This window comes from Onychomys torridus, chromosome 9 (genome assembly GCF_903995425.1).
Source record: "Onychomys torridus chromosome 9, mOncTor1.1, whole genome shotgun sequence".
In the NCBI taxonomy this organism is placed as follows: Eukaryota; Metazoa; Chordata; class Mammalia; order Rodentia; family Cricetidae; genus Onychomys; species Onychomys torridus.
Genome location: NC_050451.1, coordinates 41622687 through 41645353, shown reverse-complemented (window position 1 = coordinate 41645353; position 22667 = coordinate 41622687). Strand labels below are relative to the sequence as shown.

Sequence of the window (22667 nt, the reverse complement as noted above, 5' to 3'; positions counted from 1 at the left end):
CCCCAGTGCTGGGATTAAAGGCGTGCACCACCACCCAGCGCTTTTTTAATTGTAAGACATACTGTAAGAGCCAGTAAGGGACTGGCTGGGGCTGTAACTCAGCAGTAGAGCACTGGCTGAGGGATGTCCAAAGGCCTGAAATTTGAGTCCCAACACCACCAAACACAAACATACACACAGACAAAAATTATAACTCAACAGTTCATGGAGGACCAGAATGTAAGTAACTTCCTAACGCCCATAATTTGCACTGTCTTTCCTTTTTTTTTTCTATTTTTATAATGCAGTTATTGTCTCTCTCTGAATTTTTATCCTAAAAGTTTTGCTCATTTATCTTTACTTTAGAACTGTAAGTGGTGTGTTTAAGAGTGGGGGGAGTTTACATCTTTACTCCGTTGGAATTTGGGATGTATCCAGGACAAGCAGTGATTATAGATGTCATGTGCCAGTGATGCTTTGCTGGATTTGGTGACAAATGCTTGCTTTCTTTGGTCTCCAGTGATAAAAATCATATGCATTTTGGGGCCATTACTTGCGCCATGGGCATTCGCTTCAAATCTTACTGCTCCAACCTTGTTCGCACTTTGATGGTTGACCCTACGCAGGAAGTTCAAGAAAATTACAACTTTTTACTCCAGCTTCAAGAGGAGTTGCTAAAGGAGTTAAGACATGGTAAGATTCCAAAGACAAGAAGGTTTGGAGGTCCTGATATTGGTGTGTCGTGGTCCCCCTGAGTTAGTGATTCTGAGTAATGATTTTCAGGGCTGAGGGTGTAGCTTGGTGATGAAGAACACTTGCCTAGCCCATGCAGGCCCTGGATCTCATCCCTCCTACAGCCAAAAGACCAGCTTTAGTCCCCAGTGCCACAAAAGAAACCAATGTTACATGCTTTCTTTTTTAAAATTCACATCCCTGATTCCCTCGTGGCAGATACTATACTCCTCTTTTCACGCTACTTTAAGAGATTTGTGGTAAAAACAGCTTAATACAGGATGTCATTTTATTATTGTCGTCCTCTGAAAAATACTTGATGTCTCTTTTCTATCTTATTAGGTGTGAAGATATGTGATGTGTATAACTCTGTCATGGATGTGGTTAAGAAACAGAAGCCAGAACTGCTGAACAAAATTACGAAAAACCTAGGGTGTGTTGCAGTGTGTTGTGTCTCTTGACTCAGTTTCATGACTAGCATTCAGTCTGTATTATTTTACTGCTTTCGCCAATATTTGGGAGTGTTTGATTTGTGTGTTTTGAGATGGGGTTTCCTGCAATAACTCAGGCTGATATTCCAACTCCCTATATAGCCCACACTGACCTTGAATTTCAGACCCTCCTGCCAGCCTGAGTTACACAAAACTTCTCATGTACTGGGATTGCAGGCATGTGCCATCACAAATTGTCTCACCAGTATTTTGCAGAAATGTGTTTATGTGTTTCAAACAAATATTACCAGAGAGAGAAAGCAACTAATGGCTGTAGGATGTCCTGCTATATTTATCTTGAACTTAATATGGTGTTTGTCAAAAACTGCATTTTCTCATTGAACAAAGAGTCAGAAATGCTGGTGAAGTGTTCCAGAGAGGCCATAGGGAACCAGGTCTAGGTATTCTCCTCACTATGTGGTTTCATTCTGGACTTGGTCACAACAAGTCCTAGTATTTTTGCTGGCAGTATTCTACTGAAAAACTGCCTCTCGGTTTAGTCTCTTCTATAAAAACTCCCAATTTGATTTCATGGTGTAATAAATTTAAATTTTATTTTAAAATCTAAAAATACTAGTGTATTTTGTTTGTTTGTTTGTTTGTTTGTTTTTGTTTTTTTATTTTTTGAGACAGGGTCTCTCTGTATAGCTTTTCTTTTTGCCTTTCCTGGAACTAAATCTGTAGCCCAGGCTGGCCTCGAACTCACAGGGATCCACCTGGCTCTACCACCGCCTGGATACTAGTGTATGTTAATATTAAATCTTTATAAATGTTTCATGAAGTGATTGGGGAACTTTTGAAAATTTTTTTCACATTTATTTGTGTGTTGTGGAGGAGAATGTGGTTGTGCAGTGGTGTGCATGTGGAGGTCAAAGGACAAATCCTGAAGCAGTTCTTTCCTCTGCTGTGGATGTGCACTTACCCAATAAGCCATCTCATTGGGCCTGGGAATTATTTTTCAGTATGGGATCATATAACATTTAAAGACCTAAAACTTTTCTTTATATTTTTTTTTTCTTTTTTGCTTTGTTTTATTAGACAAATCTGTAGCCTAGACTAACCTTGAAACCATGGTGATGTTCCTACCTCAGCTTCCTGAGTGCTGGTTTTGACCATGAGCTGTGACCCCCCACACACACACTTACTTTTGATAGATCATGAAGGGCAAATCCCTTCCATATGTCGGCCTGCTTTATCTGAAAGTTGTGATCACATTTGGGCTCTACTACTGATGTTTTAACCTGCTGCTTATATTCCTTTCTCTGTTTTCAGATTTGGGATGGGAATTGAATTCCGTGAAGGCTCTCTAGTAATCAATAGTAAAAATCAGTATAAGCTAAAGAAAGGTAATTTTTATTTGCATGCAATAAGAAAATAATTTTTTGGGTGATGCCCTGTCATTCCTTTACTGTATAAATCTTGCTTTTCTGCACCCTTCTGTAGCCACTGACTGGTCTCCATTGTATTACTTCAGGAATGGTTTTCAGCATCAACCTGGGATTTTCAGACCTGACCAACAAAGATGGGAAAAAACCGGAAGAGAAAACCTATGCCCTGTTCATTGGTGACACCGTGCTTGTAGATGAGGTGTGCCACCTCTTACACTTTCAGTGTTGGTGAACTAATCTTTGAAGTCTATTGTGGACTCTGGGTGAAGTCCATTACCTAGACTTGATAGAACTGTTAGAAATAAAGACTCTCTCAGGCCAGGTCATGAGTACTTTAAATCAGGAATTAATTCTAATATTCCATGTTCATTTGTATGTGTGTATGTGACTTTGAATGTTTGCATATATGTGTGTACAAATGGACACGCAGAGACCAGAAAGGGGCATTGTGTATCCTTACCATTCCCTGTGTATTCCTTTTGGGCAGTGTTTCTCCCTGAATCTAAAACTCAAGTTTTGGTGGTGAGGCTTAGTAACAAAAATTCCCTGGAATCCTCCTGTCTCACTCAGAGCTGGGGTTACAGCTGTGTATGATCACACCCAGCTTTTTTGTGGGTTCCTCATTAGTAAGTGTTCTCTTCCCATGGCTAGCCATCTCCTCAACCCCAGAATTGACTTTTGGTTTGTTTGTTTTTCAAGTGTATGTATGTATATGAGTGCCTATGGAGGCCAGAGGCCTTTGAACCTCTAAAGCTGGAGTTTCAGGCAGTTGTGGGTTGCCCTGCATGTGTGCTGGGAACTGAATTCAGGTCTTTCCTGTGAAATAGGAATATGCACTCTTAGCCACTGAGCCATCTCTCCAGTCCAGAATTCGTTTTTAGTGATGATAGTTTGTTCCATTGTTCATACTAGAAGCTAAGAACCTATGTGTATTATCACATCTTTTGATCTTTATAATATCTGTATAAGGAAGGCAGTTTATTATTCCCATATACAAATAAAGAGGCTTAAAAAAAGAAAGCACAAATGCTACAGAGCTGGGTAAAGCCAGATATCAAATAAACCATTGCTAAAATTGTATGTTCTAAAGAGAAACTGGGAGAGTAAAACAATTTCTTTCAAACATTTTAGAATCTGGAAAGTTCATGATATTGCCCAGATATGTGGTAAGTTAAGAGCATGAGTTCACTTCAAGTTGAAGGACTAAATTCTCTTTTTGTTCTAGGATGGCCCAGCCACTGTTCTTACTTCTGTGAAAAAGAAAGTAAAGAACGTGGGGATTTTCCTAAAGGTGAGAAAGCTCTAAGTGCATGTTACAGGAATCTGAGTACATTAGAGAAGTTAAGCAACTTTGGCTTTTTAAAAAAAACAGTAAATGGTGTTACTATACCTTATTCCCACAGAATGAGGATGAGGAAGAGGAGGAGGAAGAGAAAGATGAGGCAGAGGACCTTTTGGGAAGAGGCTCTAGGGCAGCGTTACTGACAGAAAGAACCCGGGTAAGTTGACTGCTGGAAATCAGATGGGCCATCGCATGCTAATTAATCTGTAATCCCAACACTCAACATGCTGAGGCAAGAGATGCACCAGTTTCATTCCTGCCTGGGCCACACAGTGCTAACCACAGAGGCCTCAGGAGACTGGCAAAACAGTGACGTCCCGTCACGTGCTCCCCGTGTCCTGTGACTTGATTTTCACTTTGCTAGAATGAAATGACTGCAGAAGAGAAGCGGAGAGCACATCAGAAGGAACTGGCAGCCCAGCTCAACGAGGAGGCCAAGAGGAGACTGACGGAGCAGAAAGGGGAGCAGCAGATTCAGAAGTAGGAACCACACTGCGAGAGACTGCTGTCTAGAGATCTGTGACTGTAGAAGTTTCTCAATTATCTTTTTCTTTTCTTTTTTTCTTTTTTTTTTTTTTAATGCCACTCCAGAGCTCGCAAATCTAATGTGTCCTACAAAAACCCATCTCTGATGCCTAAGGAACCACATATTCGGGAAATGAAGATCTACATTGATAAAAAATATGAGACTGTGATAATGCCCGTATTTGGCATTGCCACACCCTTCCATATTGCCACAATCAAGGTACCAGCACTCCTGGGTCAGGTGTCTCCTGTCAAGTTTTTAAGATCCCAGTTGTATTTACTCCACTCCTTTCTGCTCTTCTGAACTTCACCCTACCCTTCAGTGGGCTGTTCTCTGCCTCTCCTTCATCTCCTGCTCTTGTCTTCCCATTCCAGTTTTCATTTTGGAGGAAATTAAGTTAGTCTAGAAAGATCATTTGCCAGTTACTTGGTTTTTTAAATTTGTTTGTGTTGTGTATGTGTATGTTTTTGTGGGGGCGTACAGGTGTTTGTGCCATAGGTCAGTGTCAAGTGTCTTAACTGTATAGCTCTCTCTACCTTATGTTTTGAGACAGGGTCTTTCATGGAGCTCTAAGCCGAATGATTGGCTGAAGTAGCTGGCCACCAAGCTCTGGAAATCCACCTGTCTCTTCCTGCCCTTAGTCCTAGGATTATAGCTGTCCATACCACACTTAGATTTTCTGTGGGCTCTGGGGATCCAAAGCTGGGTCATCGTGTTTGTGCGGCAAGCACTTACCACCTGAGCATCTCCTGTATCCTCTAGAATTTGTGTGTTTCTTTGATTTGTAACCATTGTTTAACATTAAAATGTATCCCTGTCATAAGATACTTTTATAATTAGGTTATTTATTTATCTATTTATTTCTGAGAGGCAGTCATTTAGTCATGTGAAAAAACACTGCTTAATGTGCCTGTCTCAGTTTGGACCAGTTCATAGGCTTGACTCAAGGAACAGCAAGTCAGACTCTTTCTTCTGCAGCTAGGGATTGAGCCAGGACCGTGCACACTTTAGAGAGATGCTCTGCCACTGAGCGTCATTCTCAGCCCTACACTCTGAGCTGCTAATGTAATTGTAAACTCTAGTAACAAATCTAACTTCTCTCTCTTTCTTTGAACAGAACATAAGTATGTCTGTGGAAGGAGATTACACTTACTTGCGAATCAACTTCTATTGTCCAGGCAGTGCTCTGGGCAGGAATGAGGGCAACATCTTTCCTAACCCTGAAGCCACTTTTGTCAAGGAAATGTGAGTCCCCAGGAAACAACTGTCCCCAACCCTTGCCAGTGGAGCAGTGATCTCAAGTGTTCATTGTTTGCCGCATCTTTCTAAGAAGCCACTGCAAGGCCTGGTGGTACTTGTTTAGGTTTACATGCTGACTTTGTAATAGTTTGAGTGTGGATCCTAGTTTAGAATCCTCATGAGCAATTTTATATTCACAGTACACATTTTGCAGTAGAATCCTCAGGTAAAAAATATGTGTGGGCCAACTATGGTGCCACAGTATAGCTTGAAACCCGCATTCAAGAAGACCTATCTCAAAAAAACAAAAAACAAACAAAACCATGGAAGAGGAAGAAGAAAGTGTGTGCTACATTAAATTCTGTTTTCTGTTCCTTTGTGGAGTGGAATGGAATATTAGGAGATACTATGTCAAATTTGAAAAAATATCAGTGTGATTTCCCTTCTCCAGTGGATTAGCTATTTAAAGACTTTTTTTTTTTTTTCTGATTTCCACTATTCCCGTATTTAGTAGTAGTTTTTCTTATAAAAAACATTAAGCCATCTGGGCATGGTGGGAGGGGGATGTGCAGCCAGAGGATCAGGAGTTCAAGGCCAGCCTTTGAATATAGCAAGATCAAAGCCAGCTTGGGCTATATGAAATTGTCTTTTTTTTTGGACAGGGTTTCTCTGTAGCTTTGGAGCCTGTCCTGGACTAGCTCTGTAGACCAGGCTAGGTGAAATTGTCTTAAAAGATAGTCTTAGAGAGAGCTGGTAAAGTGGTTGTCATGCAAGCATAAGGACCTAAGTTCAGATCTCCAGGACCCACATTCTAAAAAAACCAAAAGAACAGGTACAGCGACTTGCGTCTGTAGTTCCAGGTAAAGACAAGGGGGACCCCTGACCTTGCTAACCAGCCCATCTATAGGGATCTGTGAAAGAGCCTCTCAAAAAAGGTAGAGAGAGGTTAAGAAAGACATTCAGTGTTGACCTCTGGCCTCCACACAAGCACACACATCAGCATGTACACACAATAGAAAGATTAACTACTTACAGATTACAGTGATGGGTTGCTCAGGTCTCCTGTCCTAATATCTATAAAAATGGTCCTTCTTCTGTAGTACATACCGAGCTTCAAATATGAAAGCACCTGGGGAACAGACTGTACCAGCCTTAAATCTTCAGAATGCTTTCCGAATTATAAAAGAAGTACAAAAACGTTACAAGACCCGAGAAGCTGAAGAGAAAGAAAAAGAGGTGAGTCTGAACACAAGCACCTGTGTGCAGGTATTTGGGCGTGCACGTGGGGATACATACACACTCACAGACTGTTCTGTAACACTTAGGGAATTGTGAAACAAGATTCACTGGTGATCAATCTAAACCGGAGTAACCCAAAACTGAAAGATCTGTACATTCGTCCAAACATTGCTCAAAAGAGAATGCAAGGCTCACTGGAGGCTCATGTCAATGGTATGTATAAATGAACTCTCATGTGCCAGGACTGTAGCTTCAGGGAGTACAGGGTGCCAGAGGAGTGCTGGGAGGAACCTACATTACAAGATAGCCAGAACGAATGGGGACTTGACCTTGTTCAACTAAGCTCACTTCTTTGGCCTAACCTAAGATACTACTTGACACTTGGTGACCTTGTTCTCTGTTCCAGGTTTCCGCTTCACGTCCGTTCGAGGAGACAAAGTGGATATTCTGTACAATAATATTAAGCACGCTTTGTTCCAGCCCTGTGATGGGGAGATGATTATCGTCTTGCACTTTCACCTCAAGGTACACTCCTCTGCCTAGGCTAGCTCTGATTAAAGCGCTCAACAAAAGCTTAATATTTTTTTATTGCATAAAATCATAATCATTAAAGAGGATTTAATAACCAGCAGAAGTGAGCATGCCTGTAATCCCAGCACTCAGGAGGCAGAGGCAGGCGGATCTCTGTGAGTTCAAGACCAGCCTGGTCTACAGAGTGAGTCCCAGACAGCCAGGGCTATTACACAGAGAAACAGTGTCTCAAATCAAAAGTGGGGGCTTTAATAATATGTTTATAAAGTATAGTGGCCCAGTGACTTTGATTAGGGTTGCCTGCAGGGGTGTGGTTGAAGTTATTTACAGGAATCTGGGCACCTGTTATGTGACTACACTACTTCCCTTAGCAACCCACACCCACACCTATAGGATAGGGTGTTGACAGATAACCACAGCTGCTATGACGTCAGGAGTGCAGTGGTTATACCATTCCCAGAGGACTACTCTGCCCCGTCTTACGTTGTTTCTCTCTTTCCTCTACACTGTCACTCAGCCATGAAGGGAATGATGGGATGTCTTAGTTATGAATGAGCATGCAACAGTCATTTAGTCTTAGTGCTTTGACCAGTTACAAGTTTCTATAGTTACCGCTGCACAATGCAAAAGAAGCTTCTCTGACCACAGACGAGAGAGGTGACAGCAGAACCATCTGTAGGGATTAACACGGTTATTTAGAAGGTCATTTGATAGGTGTATCTTACTCATCTAGCAAAAGGACAGCTGTGGTTTCCCCCCTGGGAAGTACGACCTCCCCACCTCATGGCTTTTGACTAGGTTTTCAATAACACGTGAATTCTCTCCTGTGATGGGAGCCTCCATTCCAGTCAGGTAGTTAGTCACCCTATAACAGGTTTGCCGCTGTTATACAAAGGGCACCACTGACCCATTCAGTCAGTAGTATAGTACAATATGTGTATTTTTAGGTTTTAAGTATTTTGGGGTTTGGGGAGGTTTGTTTGTTTTGTTTTTTGAGGCAGGATTTGATTTCTCTGTGTAACAACCCTGGTTATCCTGGAACTTGCTTTGTAGATTTTCTCTGCCTCCCAAGTGCTGGGATTAAAGGTTTGCACCTCCCTCCACACCTGACAGTGTTTTGTTTCTTAAAGCATCTTGTCTTTTTGTAGATTGGGTGGCCTAAATCTTCTAATTTTCCTGTTCTCTCTGGTTTATCATTAGAATGCTATCATGTTTGGGAAGAAGCGACACACAGATGTACAGTTCTACACAGAAGTTGGAGAGATCACTACGGATTTGGGGAAACATCAACACATGCATGACCGAGATGACCTCTATGCCGAGCAGGTCTAAGGAATACAGAATCATATTTACAGAGGAGTAGAGTAGGGTTAAGTATGAGCTGAGGGATGTATTTTATGCTCCTAAATAGGTACCAGATAACTTCATATCTGCTCTGGTGGTGATTCAGTAATGACTTATTAATTACGCATAGGCTAGACAGTCAACTCTATAGTTTACGGTGTGAGCCTTAAATAAGATAGAGTGTCAGAGGAAGGGAAATTAAAACTACAAAAGAACTTTGAACTTTTTGAGGGGAGATACTATTAACGAGTGATATGAAGACTGTGACCAATGCTCTTTTCCTCCACAGATGGAACGAGAAATGAGACACAAACTGAAAACAGCCTTTAAGAATTTCATTGAAAAAGTAGAGGCTCTAACAAAGGAGGAGCTGGAGTTTGAAGTACCATTCAGGGACCTGGGGTAATACACTTCCTCTTCCTCTTGTCTTATCCTGAAAGCTCATGTGTCTAGGTTTTAGGGAATGGGTTATTGTTTCTTTTAACACGACATACACTCTTTCTTTCTATAACTGATAACCTTTGAGATAACAACTCAAAGATTGTAAGGATTTAGGGCTAGAGAGATGGTTCCAGAAGGACCTGATGCCTCTTGCTTCTGGGCAGGCACACATGTACAAGTAGTTCTTTTGAAAGAGTAGACCCATATATTTTTTAAATCTTCTTTTGTTTCTTTGTTTTTGTTTTTTGATACAAGGTTTCTCTCTGTAGCTTTGGAGGCTGTCCTGGAACTCACTCTGTAGACCAGGCTGGCCTCCAACTCACAGAGATCCGCCTGCCTCTGCCTCCAGAGTGCTGGGATTAAAGGCGTGTGCCACCTCATTTTTAAAATCTTAAGGGTTTACATGAGTGATTTCCTTGGCAGCTGTTTGGCCAAGGGAAGATGCTTGTTTTATGTCAACAGCAGCAGTCTCTGGTGTAGTAAGCGGACTGTTTGTTTTCTTACTCTTTCAGGTTTAATGGGGCTCCCTACAGGAGTACCTGTCTCCTTCAGCCCACTAGTAGTGCACTGGTAAATGCTACAGAGTGGGTGAGTAGTCTTACATTCCTTTATTGTATTTTCTGGTTCTTTCCTTTTCACTTTTCTTCCTTCTCCACTGTTCAGAGATTAAACCCACAGTCTGCTACTTGCTGAGGACATGCTGTACCACTGAGTAACACCCACATCCTTCTTGCTTACTTTTAGTAACAGAATTGTTAGAAAGGGGAAGGAGCCAAGGGTGGTGGCGCATGCCTTTAATCTCAGGCAGAGGCAGGCAAATGTCTGAATTCCAGGACATCCTGGTCTACAGAGCAGCTCCAGGACAGCCAGGGCCACATGGAGAAACCCTGTCTCAAAAACCAAGGGGGCGCGGGGCAGGGAGAGGGATTCCTTTTGATCCTAATTATTGATTTTCATCTTGTGACACCTAGCTCAGATTTTAAATTTATTAAGTAAATGATTTTTCTAAAGCCTCTGTAGTATTTAAAGTTTCTTTGAGGATTCCCTGAATTTATTCTCCATGAGAGAAGCACTAAAAGTTCTTAGTATGTGCTTTTATCTTTAAAAACAACAAGGTCAGCAGTGGTGGAGCACACCTTTAGTCCCAGCAGGGAGGCAGAGGCAGGAGGATCTCTGTGAGTTCAAGGTCAGCCTGGTCTACAGAGGGAGATCCAGGAAAGGCACAAAGCTACACAGAGAAACCCTGTCTCGGAAAAAAACAAAACAAAACAAAACAAAACCAACAACAAATTACAAAAATAAACAAAACAGTTTTCCTTTGTGTGGTGATTTAGAATCTGAAATCATTTGAAAAATGCTTGGAGGGAAGTTTACATGATAATGATGCAACTCCTGTTTTGACAGCCACCTTTTGTGGTGACATTGGATGAAGTGGAGCTGATCCATTTTGAGAGGGTCCAGTTTCACCTGAAGAACTTTGATATGGTGATTGTCTACAAGGATTACAGCAAGAAAGTCACAATGATCAATGCCATTCCTGTCGCCTCTCTAGACCCCATCAAGGAGTGGCTGAAGTAAGTGAACCTGCTGGCCACTTCCCATTTGCCCTGTATTATAAAATGCTGTGTCTTCTACACCATGCATGGTGTGTGCCTGTAGTCCCAGCTACTCAGAAGCCAGAGACAGAAGAACTACCTGAGCCCAGAAATTCGGGTCCAACCCAAGTAATACATGAGAATCTTGTCTCTGGTGTGTGTGTGTGTATTAGGTGATACAGTATACACCCTCTCTTCCCTGTAATCGTCTTCATTCACCTAAACAGTTGACTTCTACTCTGATTTAATCTACACTTGCATGAATTTATGTGACTATAAGTCTAGGAACCCCACCCAACTGAGAGAAAACATAACAACACTTACTTTCTGAGACTGGTGAACAGGACTGCAGTAAACACTGATATGCAAATACCTCTGTGACATATTGGCTTGGAGTGCAAAGGTGGAGTGGATTTCTAGTTTTTTAAGAAAGCTTCATATTGGTTACCACAGAGATTGGATAAGTGTATAAGGATTCTCTTGTCCACTGTCACTTGGTTTTTTTTCTTGGTGACTTACATTCTTACTAAAGTAAGAGGAAATAATCATTGTAGTTTTGATCTTTGTTTCTCTGGTGGCCAGTGAAGCTTAACATTTTTTCATATATTCCTTAACAATTATATTTCTTTTATGAATCTGTGTGCCTGTGTGTATGGATCTGTACCATGTGTGTGCAAGAACCCATGGAAACCAGAAGAGAAGTAGATGTTGAACCAGGGTCCTCTACAAGAGCAGTAAGCACTCTTAACCTCTGGCCCCAAATGTTCTATGTTTATTTATTTGTTGGCTGGGGCATGCAGCATCATGCCGCAACTCACATGTGAAGTCAGTTCTTTCTTCTACCATGTGGGTTCAAGGGATGAAACTCGGTAATCAAGTTAGCAGGTGCCCTTACCCAATGAGTCTTTTCACTGAGATTTTGTTGTTCTCTTAAGACAGAGTCTCATAAAAGCAAGACTGACCTCAACTCAGACAGAGTCTCATAAAAGCAAGACTGACCTCAACTCAATATGTACCACCAAGGATAACCTTGAACTTCTTCTATCCTGCCCCGACCTCCTGAGTGCTAGGATTGCCGGTTGTATGCCCCCACACAGTTTATGCAGTTTTAGAGATCAAACCTAGGGTTCTGCATGCTAGGCAAGCACTCTGCCAACTGACCTACATCCCCAGGCTCCTGTCTGTTCATTAACCTGTTTATTGTTGGTTTGTTTTGATTTCTTGTTAGGTTTGAGTTCGTAGTATTTTTTCATTTTTATGTATAGATGTTTTGCCTGGTGTATGTCTGTGCACTATTTGCATGCCTGGTGCCCACAGAGACCAGAAGATGGCATCTTATCCCTTGGAACTGGAGTTATATATGGTTGTAAGCACCCATATGCTTTTAGAAAAACAACCTTTGTCTTTATTCTAGAGATTAATCCTCTGTCAGATAACTGGGAAAGATTTTCCTCCCATTCTGTAGGCTGTCTTCACTCAATTAACTTTTGCTATATGGCTTTTTAATTTTATAAAGTCCTATTTGTTGTTTATTTTTCAATACATGGTTCTTCCTGGCTGTCTGGAACTCACACTGTAGACCAAGCTGGCCTCGAACTCCCAGAAATCCACTGCCCAGCCCATTTGTTATTTTGTTGTTGTTGTTGGAGTGCAAGTGTGTGTTCAGTGTGAGATAAGTATCTAGTTCCATTCTTTTACAAGTGAATATTCTTTTTATAATACCTCTTTGTTAACTAATGAGGCTAGCTTCTCCGGTGTGTATTTTTGCCATCTTTGTCAAAAATCATGTGACTATCACTATGTCTAGATCTTCTGTTATTTTTCTTTGATCTGTTTTGTGTAAGTACAATGCTATTGTTACTGTTGCTGTAATACAACTTGAAATCAAGAATGGTAGTACGTACACTTTACTTTCTTGGTCAGAATGGCTTTGGTAAGATAGCTGTTTTCACACTACTAGTTTTGCCAATCCATTAGCATGGAAGGGCTTTTATTATAGAAGCCTTTGACACACACCCTTGGGTTTATTCCAAGGTTTTGACATGTGGGTGGGGGTATTGGTTTGGGTTTAGATTTTTGTTTTGTTTCTGTTTTTTCGTTTTGAGACAGGGTTTCTATGTATAGCCCTGGCTGTCCTAGAACTCACTCTATTGACCAGGCTGGCCTCAAACTCACAGATATACCCCCTGCCTCTGCCTCCCTAGTGCTGGGATTAAAGATGGATGCCACCACTGTCCGGCTTGATTGATTTTATGTTTGGTGTTTTCTTATTCCCATCTCACTTAATAATATTCTAGTTTCTTCTTATCTGTGACTTCAAGGATGTGTTTATTTTTTTTCTTCAGTTCCTTCTGGTATTCGATTTCAGTTTGGTTTTCTTCAATGTTTCTCTCTATGGACTTCCTCTTTCATAGCTTATATTATCTTTTTTTTTTTTTTTAAGATTAATTTATTATGTATATAGTGTTCTGCCTGCACATGTGTCTGCGGGCCAGAAGAGGGCACCAGATCTCATTACAGATGGTTGTGAGCCACCATGTGGTTGCTGGGAATTGAACTCAGGACCTCTGGAAGAGCAGTCAGTGCTCTTAACCTCTGAGCCATTTCTCCAGCCCCGTGGCTTATATTTTCATAGCTTATATTCTCTTATTTCCTTCAGCAATAGTGTTCTTTTGGAATTTGTTTAGGCGTTTGTATAGTCTTTGCTTTGTGAGTTCTTTTCTGAAATTTCATCTAATCCACTCATTACAGGCCATAAGGGTTGCTGGTTTGGGGAGGAGTGATGTCACCTGCTTTTATAGCACTGCTCATTGATTGGATTGGATTCCTTCCCCACCCACTACCCTTATTGGTTCAGGTTTTGGTCTTGTTTTCCCCAGCTAGACTAATAGCCAGGTCACCGGGCACAACCTCCAGTCTTACCTTGCTGTTAAAATCTTGTTTACAGAATTAATCACTATCAAAGGGTAATCTAAGCCAGGTGGTGGTGGTGGTGGTGGTGGTGGTGGCGCACACCTTTAATCCCAGCACTCGGGAGGCAGAGCCAGGTGGATCTCTGTGAGTTCGAGGCCAGCCTGGTCTACAGAGTGAGATCCAGGACAGGCGCAAAGCTACACAGAGAAACCCTGCCTCAAAAAAACCAAACAAAAAAAAAAAAAAAAGGGTAATATAATGAAAGTACAGTAATGCAGATAAGAAATTAGTTATGCTTTCAATCGTCAAACACTAGGAAGTGAAGGGTTACTTATGTATATACCTAATCGGTTGGTTTCTTTGGGTGAATGAAAAGATGAGAAACAATCTCAGTGACATGAGTGACTAGTGCTGTGTTCAGAGAAAGGGGGCAGTGTATCTAGCAAAGGCAATGGGAGGAGTGGAGGGCCAGGGAGGCTGAAGTCATCCAATCAAATGACATAAGCCATTCCCAGCTCTTGGCCAGCCAAGGACAACAGAAAGCGAATGTTGGGGTGGCGAGAACATGGTGATATCGAGTATGAAAGCGATCTAGTGTTGCTTCATTTCCTGTATTGTGCCTTCAGTTGCCCCAGTCAGAACTGAAGCAGATCTGAGACAAAACCTTGTTTGTGTTCATCTCCCCAAGAACTGGACTGCACTCTTGCTGCTTCCCTCCATTGTCTGGAAACTGTTCTTCCATGTGGCTCTCTAGGTGTTCCCTGTGGAAAGGACTGTGCTCCATGCTTACTACTAAGAGAAAAGGAGGGTCTAGAGAGAGGTTTAGCAGATATAAGCTCTTGCAGAGGACTCAGGTTAATTAATTAAATTGGCTAATTAATTAATTTTTAAAAATTAAATTTATATAAATTTGTAGGCCTGGTGGTGGTGGTGGTGGTGCATACCTTTAATAGCAGCACTCGGGAGGCAAAGGCAAGTGGATCTCTGAGTTCAAGGCCAGCCTGGTCTGTAGAGCAAGATCTAGGACAGGTACCAAAGCTACGTAGAGAAACCCTGTCTCAAAAAAAAAGTAACCAAAAAACAAAATAAAAGTTATATAATTGAATTTATGAAATTATTCCTCACATATATTTATGAATATAATGCTTTACCTGCATGAATGTTTATGCACTACATGTGTACCTGGTGGGCATGGAGTTTAAAGATGGAATCTGCTCCCCTGGAGCTGGAGTTGTAGGCGGTTTGTGAGTCACCAAGTGGGTAATGGGAACTAAACATGGGTCCTCTGCAAGAGTTTGTAACTGCTGGGTCATCTCTAGACCTACTTTTCTCCTCTCAGTCATCCCTCTAAATAACAGTCCATAACACAAGTTAGTAAAAAGTCATGTAAGCACCTTAGAAATTGAAAACATTTTACATACTTAGAAAGATATGCCCATCTTCAGAGAACGCCTTTGTCTAATGAAAACAGATAAGAAAACAGTAATGTTGTGGGGAAGGGCCAGTGGAAACTGCCCCTGTTTCTTCATTACAGGTGAAGGAATGAAGTTCAGGTGGCATCAGCAAGGGGTAGGGAAGCCTGGGTGCGTCGTACAGAGACAGGTGAAGAACAGAATCACTGGGGGAAAGGAATAACTCAGAATTGTTTGGAGGAACAAAGCTTGTATGGATTGGAATGCTTCTCTGCCGTGAGGGTCAGTGCTCTGACCTCTTTGAGGCATGCCCCGTGAAAGCTAAGAGTCACGATGACATTGTCAGAAAACAGTTTGACTCTGATTTTGTAATGTCGTTTTAGTTCCTGTGACCTAAAGTACACAGAAGGAGTACAGTCCCTCAACTGGACTAAAATCATGAAGACCATTGTTGATGACCCCGAGGGCTTCTTCGAACAAGGTGGCTGGTCTTTCCTGGAGCCTGAGGGTGAGGTGCGTGAGTGTGGGCTTCCTTGTTTTATTTCTGTATGCAGTGTTGCCTGAGTCAGTTAGGCACTAAGAGAATGACATTGAGAAGTAGCACCTAAAGGACCTGACCAGCAGAGAGAAGCTAAAATCATAACTCGGTATTAATGTTTCTTTAGGTTAGTTTTGCAGGTAAATGATTAATTCACTGGGTATTGGTAGTCATTGCCCACATTCCTTTGAATTTATAAAATTATTCCTCACAGAGTTTCTAGTGTTTGGAGGAGATGGGAATTGAGACTTTCTACAAAAGTATTTTGAAAGATAGTCCTCCCAGGGCTGAAGAGAAGTTAAGAGCCTGCTCCTCCAGAGGACCCGAGTAAATTTCTAGCACCCACGTGGCAGGCCATAACCATCTAACTCCAGTGCCAGGAGATTCGAAGCACAGCACTGCCACACCCACTTATAGACACTCATGCAAGCAGAATTCCTATACACGTAAAATACAAAGAAATGAATCTTTAAAAGATAAATAATAGGGGCTGGAGAGATGGCTCAGTGGTTAAGAGCACTGGCTGCTCTACCAGAAGACCCGGGTTCAATTCCCAGCACCCACATGGCGGCTCACAACTGTCTGTAACTCTAGTTCCAGGGGATCTGACATCTTCACACCAGTGCACATTAAATAAATTTAAATAAATAAAGAAGAAGAAATAGTCACCAGGTGTGGTGGCGCACACCTTTAATTTCTGCACTCAGAAGGCAGAGGCAAGCAGGTCAGTTTCTGTGAGTTCAAGACCAGCCTAATCTATATAGCAAGTGCCATGTGCAGCCTACACAGTGAGACCCTGTCTCAAAAAATTTTTTTAATTAAAAACTTGTTTTAAATAGAGCCCTCCTTGGCATAGTGCACTAATATAAAGTGTATTTTTGTCATTAATTTCCACAGATGAATTGGCTGTTTCAGAATAATTTTAAGACAAGTCCTTTATCTCTTGGTCATTTGACTTTCTATGTTTTGTTTTTCTATATGAAATGCTAGTGTACTAAGTACATTCCATTAATTTGTTATAAGGCAAATGTGGTAAAAGTAGTAAATGGGTCTTATGCTTTCTGTCCTTCACCAGGGAAGTGATGCTGAGGAAGGAGATTCTGAGTCTGAGATTGAGGATGAGACTTTTAACCCTTCTGAGGATGACTATGAAGAGGAAGAAGAGGACAGTGATGAAGATTATTCATCAGAAGCAGAAGAATCAGGTTAGAGAGTATTTGTTGGACTAGAGAAATGGCTCTGTGTATAACAGCACTTGCTGTTATAGATCCTAAGCTCGGATCCCCTGCATGTACGTAAAAGCCAGTCACAAACTCCCTTTAATAGCACCAGGGAATGATGGGGGGCGGGGGGCTGGCAGAGACAAGAGAACCATGGGGACTTGTAGGCCACCAGTCTAGCAAAAAACAAAACAAAACAAAATAGGAGCTCCAGGTTCACTGAGAGGCCCTATTGGAAGGAAATAAGGTTGTTGTTTTTTTTTAAAAAAAAGAGGGCATTAAACACCCTCCTCTTGTACATGCACAGCCAGTGCACCTGCACACATAGAAAATACATTTTAAAGGAGAAGACACACCGGGCTCATGCCTTTAATCTCAGCACTCAGGAGGCAGAGGCAGGCAGATCTCTGTGAGTTCCAGGCCAGCCTGGTCTACACAGTGAGTTCCAGGACAGGCACCAAAACTACGTGGAGAAACCCTGTCTCGAAAAACCAAAATGGATGGATGGATGGATGGATGGATGGATGGATGGATGGATGGATGGATCGATCTTCCTCATCTGATACCACTCCTAGAGATTGCTTTTTAAAAAGGAAAATGTTCTACATTCTATTGTATTTCTGCATGATTAATGTGCAATCAATATTTTCCCAGACTATTCCAAGGAGTCTCTGGGCAGTGAAGAAGAAAGCGGGAAGGACTGGGATGAGCTAGAAGAAGAAGCTCGAAAAGGTTATTTTAAAATTTGTTGCTTTGGGTGATTTGTTCATTTAATTTATGTGCAAATTTCTAACACTATTCTTTGTTTTGAGATGTTAATGTTAGGAGCCAGTGAGAATTGGAAAAGAACTCTATAAAATTGTTTGGGTGGGAGATTGGAAATATGGCTCAGCTGGTAAAGTGATTGCCATTCAAGTTTACAAACTTAAATTTGGATTCCTAGAGCCCTTACATAAAAACTGGACACAGCAGTGTATGCCTGTAATCCCAGTGTTGGGGCAGCAAAGATGAGATAAAGAGCAGTTGAGGAAGACAGCTAATTTCAACCTCTTCCCTATGTGCTCCCCAACACACAGACACGCAAAACACATAAATAGATATGAAACAAACTCTAAGCCTCGGGTAGAACTTGACCAGAGGGAGAGTAAGATCTAGAATGTGTCCATAGGCTCCAGGTGGACTTGATTCCGTCTCTTCCATCTTTTCAGTGTGCACAGAAGTGTGATTCCCCATAGTCAGAAAGGTACAATTAGGAATATTGTATCGCTGGTGTTACTACTCTAAAGCCAAGCCCCAAACAGAAATTATTAAAAACCAAAATGCCTGTGTTAGCTGCTATATCCCTAACATTGTGGTGAGTGCTTTGGCAGGTAGCCTTTTCATTCTCCTTGTAAATGAACTCAGGCTCCGAAAGAGTGAGCACTTGTCACGTCCCCTAACTGACTGAATGAAGAGTAACACTCACATTGACACACTGGCTCAAGCTGTCCATTCATAGTAGGCACGTTACGCTAACAAATCGCTCTGCCTTCTGCTTAGCGGACCGTGAAAGCCGTTATGAGGAAGAAGAAGAACAGAGTCGAAGTATGAGCCGGAAGAGGAAGGCATCTGTACATAGTTCAGGCCGTGGCTCAAACCGTGGTTCCAGACACAGCTCTGCACCCCCCAAGAAAAAGAGAAAGTAATATGAACCTTGGTCCTATGCTCCATTCTCTCTGCAGACAACTCCTAAAAATCCAACATGACTTAGAAACTGTTTTTCCTTTTGATTTTGTTAAAAGCCGTTTTGCCGTATGTGTTTATGGGTTTAGGGGCCATTTGTGTGGACCAAGCTACTCGGGGAATTCCAGGCCCACCAGGACACGTGCCAGTGGCCCCGTTCAGATGGCTGGCAAGGGAGGCGATGCTGTAGGGCAGGAGGCTCCTCCCACTCTGATACCGTTTGTTTTCTTCTGACAACCTATCTTTGGTGTTTCAAAGCTGAATTCCCAAGACAGTGGTATAAGCTGACCACTAACTGTTTCTACTATGGTTCTTTTTTCTTTGCATTTTTATTTTTCATGGCTTTTTGAGACAGTCTCGCTATGTAGCCATGGCTAACCTTGAAGTCACTATAAACCAGGCTGGCCTCAATCTTGTAGTCCTCTGGCTCTGCCTCCCAAGTGCTGGGTAGGATTACAGCCCTGAGCCACCATACGTAGCTGAAGCATGGTTCTGGCCACACAGGCTCAGTCCTCCTTCCGTCCCTTTAAGTTCCAGATCTGAAGTTCTCAAGAAAGGTTCTTGGGCTTTGCTAATGATCGTGATGTACACGCCTGAGCTAAGTCAGAGTGGCTGATGGCTCGTCTTAAGTTTTCCTGGTTTTTTGCCTCATGCACATTTGGGGCACTTCTGCTGCCTCGGAAGACATAAGCACTGGCACCCCATGGCTGGGTTTTTCTCCTTTCAAGTCCACTGTGGTACAGTGCTAGAAGGCAGAGTCACCACTGTCTTCTGAGACATTTAAGGAAGAATGGCCATGCCGTATACTCTGCCGGTGAAGTCTAGAGCGAGGCTCAAAGGACTCTACACAGATCTGAAAGAGATTAAGGCATGTTGGCCCAACGTATCTTGACAAGAAGAGAAGCGGGAAGGAGGCCACACCCACAAGGCTGGACTCTGCGGCACCCTGGGTTGGTCACTCCTGATGGTGAGCTCTGAATACTGGGGACTTTGTCCTGCCACCCTCCCTGCAGGCTCTGCGCCCGCCTGTCCCACCTCGCTGCCGCCTCTGCTGGGACTAAGAAGGGGCTTCTCAGATTGTATGTTTGTTTGTTTTCTCTCCTTAGCAGTAGGACTTGATATTTTGAATTTTGGAAGAACTAAAAGATAAATAAACTGGGATTTTTTTTTGTTTTGTTTTTTGTAAATTTGTCTTTTATGACCATTTCTTTGCAGTTCCTGAAATGAAGTCTTGCCTACTAAAGTGTTAAGGTGTTAGAACACAATGCCTTTATCCAACTAGTACAGAAATTCACTGGTGGTTGTAAGCCTCCCCATAGTTTGAGAAACAGATAGCAGATAGCACAGGAGACCAGATTTATGGCATAGCAGGTTACTTTATAAGAGACTCTCCCTGGGATTCCCTCAAATCTTGGAGTGGAGTAGTTCTTTCATGAAAACAAATCTTCAGTCATCTCCTTGTAAATGCTATGGAGGGCAGCAGCTGCTCGAAGGGAAACCTTCAGCCTTCCAATTTGGATGGCCTGGTCTCCGGGGCTCACAACTGTGGGACAGGATAAAGATGTTAGGCGGTAGCAGTGTTCCATTTACACACGTTTGTTTGTTTGGACAGGGTCTCACTATAGCCCTAACTGGCCCATAACTCACTGTATAGACCCAGGCCTATACCATCACACTCATCCAGTTATACACTTTTTTGTTTGTTGGTTTGTTTTTGGAGACAGGGTTTCTCTGTGTAGCCCTGGCTGTCCTGGAACTCACTCTGTAGCCCAGGTTGGCCTCGAACTCACAGAAATCTGCCTCCTGAGTGCTGGGATTAAAGGTATGTGCCACCACTGCCCAGCTCCAATTATACACTTTTAATGCCTAGTATTTGTCATATTGAAGTTACCTGCCTCATTTCATAGGAAAATGAAACCATTATAGTGTGATGTGCACACATAAGGAAAAGGTTAAGGTGCTTTGGAGACATAAGGAGCACATAACCCAGAATAGAGAAGAAAGGGTTTTTTAGGGCTGGCCAGACAGCAGGTCAGTCCTCAGAACCCATATAGTGGAAGGCAAGTAACTGACTCCTACAGATTGTCCCCTGAGATTCACACCTGTGTACACATAGATAATTAACGTCACAAACAAAACAGACCTTTTTCTCTCCACTTAGGAATTGAGTCTAGACGAGCACAGACATGTTCCAGAATGAAATACATATAGCTGTTGAGGAAAGACTTCAAAAGCATTTGTGCACCAACTTGACAGATAATGGTGTCAGCAGGTTAAAGTTACACACGAGCGGGTATTTTCTCTATGAGCAAATGGAACTAAGAAGTATAGAACTGTATTACTCACTCTCTAGTTCTTGTTCCAGCACATCTCTTCCAGTTTCAAGGATCTGCCACAGTTCGAGGTACGCATAGCCAACATCTTGACATTCTTTCTTTTCTTCATCCAGAGGATCACTTACCACTGTAAATTTTAAACTGAAAACAAATAAATAGGAATCCATTTAACTCAGCCTGTTTTCAAACTAAAATACCGTTAAAGTTACAAATACGTATAATCCCACTCCGGAAGCAGAGGCAGGCAGATCTCTGAATTTACAAAGTGAACCCTGCCCCCTAAAAAGTAATCATGGAGTTTGGAGAAGTGGCTAAGGGAATAAAGCATTGGCTACTCTTCCAGAGGACCTGGGTTTGACTCCCAGTACCCACCTGCTGCCTCACAATCATCTATCACTGCAGTCCCAACAGATCACTCCACATGGTGTACACACACACACACACACACACACACACACACACACACACACACACGGGCTGAATACTCATACGCATAAAACAAAAGTGGAGAAGTAATCACAAATAATAGTTTTCCCTGAATCCGAATCCCATTCCCTGCCTCCCCTGCCTCCCTCCTTTCTAAGGAGCCAGAAGTCAGGAGTCATTTTGGGGGAAGGGTTAGGCATCCGTAGAAGTTAGGACAACTTTTGGGAGCTGGTTCTCTTATTTCCACCATGTGTATCCTGGGGATTGAACTCAAGCCACCAGATTTGGAAGCAAGCACTTTTACCCATTAACCTGTCAGCCTTTTTTAGCAATCCCATGTAGCCCAGGCTGGCCTGCAACTACATAGCTATCTAAGACTGGCCACCTGACTCCACCTCCCAAGTGCTATGGTGTGTGTTGCAAGTCCGTGCCGTCCCTCCTGGCTCTTACATTAATCTTCAAAAAGCAAGTGCTGCTAATTGTGATGAGACAGCAGGAATGGGGCTGTCAAGTTCTGAAAGGATTCCAAAGACCGCGACCCGACCTGAAGCTGAGCAACACACTTGCCATGAGCCTCAACACTTAGAGTATACTGACTTCAGACCCCAAGTCTACATAAAGCCAGAATACTGGCATTATTGTGGGCTAGGGACAAGACCGAGTGCTGTGGATAATTTCTGTCACTCTCCAAAGAGCATTCAAGCCATACAGCAAAGACCATGGAGTCGGAAGTGGGAACTGGGATTCAAGAGCTGCTCTGATAAACAGGCGCCAAAGGCAAAGTCAACTGAGATCTAACAGGAAGTAGAAGAGGACTGTCTCTGGAAGAGAGTAGAGAAAAGCAAGGTTTTTAACAGCAAAGGAAGAGGTAATCTGACAGGCAAACACCCCACACGTAAAGGTGGCTCATAAAACTGCACTACATACATGCATAATGCCTGCAAGAGACCAGAAGAGGGCTTAGATACCCTGAGATGGAGGTGCAGATGCTTGTGAACTGTGGTGTGAATGCTAGGGATCAAACCTGGGTCTTCTGAAAGGCAACTGGTGCTCTTTTTAAAGTATTTTTTTAAATACACGAATGAGCTGGGTGGTGGTGGTTCACACCTTTAATCCCAGCTCACGGGAGACAGAGGCAGGCAGATGTGTGAATTTGAGGCCAGCCTGATCTACAAAGTCAGTTCCAGGTCAGCTAGGCCTGTTAGAAAGAGAAACCATCTTGAAAGAGAGAGAGAGAGAGAAAGAGAGAAAGG

The 22667-nt window shown here is 42.4% G+C and overlaps 2 protein-coding genes across 3 annotated transcripts in view; one reads left to right on the top strand and one right to left on the bottom strand.

Moving 5' to 3' along the window:
- The window catches only part of Supt16h (SPT16 homolog, facilitates chromatin remodeling subunit), a 35686-nt gene extending 15853 nt beyond the window's left edge, over positions 1-19833 (top strand). The window contains exons 7-26 of the mRNA XM_036199161.1: positions 500-672; positions 1054-1144; positions 2475-2548; positions 2677-2789; positions 3816-3881; positions 3994-4089; positions 4297-4412; positions 4524-4677; positions 5576-5703; positions 6798-6933; positions 7023-7149; positions 7343-7461; positions 8668-8793; positions 9101-9213; positions 9765-9840; positions 10657-10826; positions 15556-15685; positions 16786-16915; positions 17585-17662; positions 18470-19833. Of these exons, the coding sequence (XP_036055054.1) occupies positions 500-672; positions 1054-1144; positions 2475-2548; positions 2677-2789; positions 3816-3881; positions 3994-4089; positions 4297-4412; positions 4524-4677; positions 5576-5703; positions 6798-6933; positions 7023-7149; positions 7343-7461; positions 8668-8793; positions 9101-9213; positions 9765-9840; positions 10657-10826; positions 15556-15685; positions 16786-16915; positions 17585-17662; positions 18470-18615 (2362 nt within the window). The 3' untranslated portion in view covers positions 18616-19833. The remainder of the gene's footprint in view (positions 1-499; positions 673-1053; positions 1145-2474; positions 2549-2676; positions 2790-3815; positions 3882-3993; positions 4090-4296; positions 4413-4523; positions 4678-5575; positions 5704-6797; positions 6934-7022; positions 7150-7342; positions 7462-8667; positions 8794-9100; positions 9214-9764; positions 9841-10656; positions 10827-15555; positions 15686-16785; positions 16916-17584; positions 17663-18469) is intronic.
- Positions 19834-20008: 175 nt separating this feature from the next.
- The window catches only part of Rpgrip1 (RPGR interacting protein 1), a 56408-nt gene continuing 53749 nt past the window's right edge, over positions 20009-22667 (bottom strand). For both annotated transcript variants that reach the window (XM_036199159.1, XM_036199160.1), the window contains 2 exons: positions 20999-21129; positions 20009-20195 (listed from right to left, as the gene is read on the bottom strand). In XM_036199159.1, the coding sequence (XP_036055052.1) occupies positions 20083-20195; positions 20999-21129 (244 nt within the window). In that variant the 3' untranslated portion in view covers positions 20009-20082. The remainder of the gene's footprint in view (positions 20196-20998; positions 21130-22667) is intronic.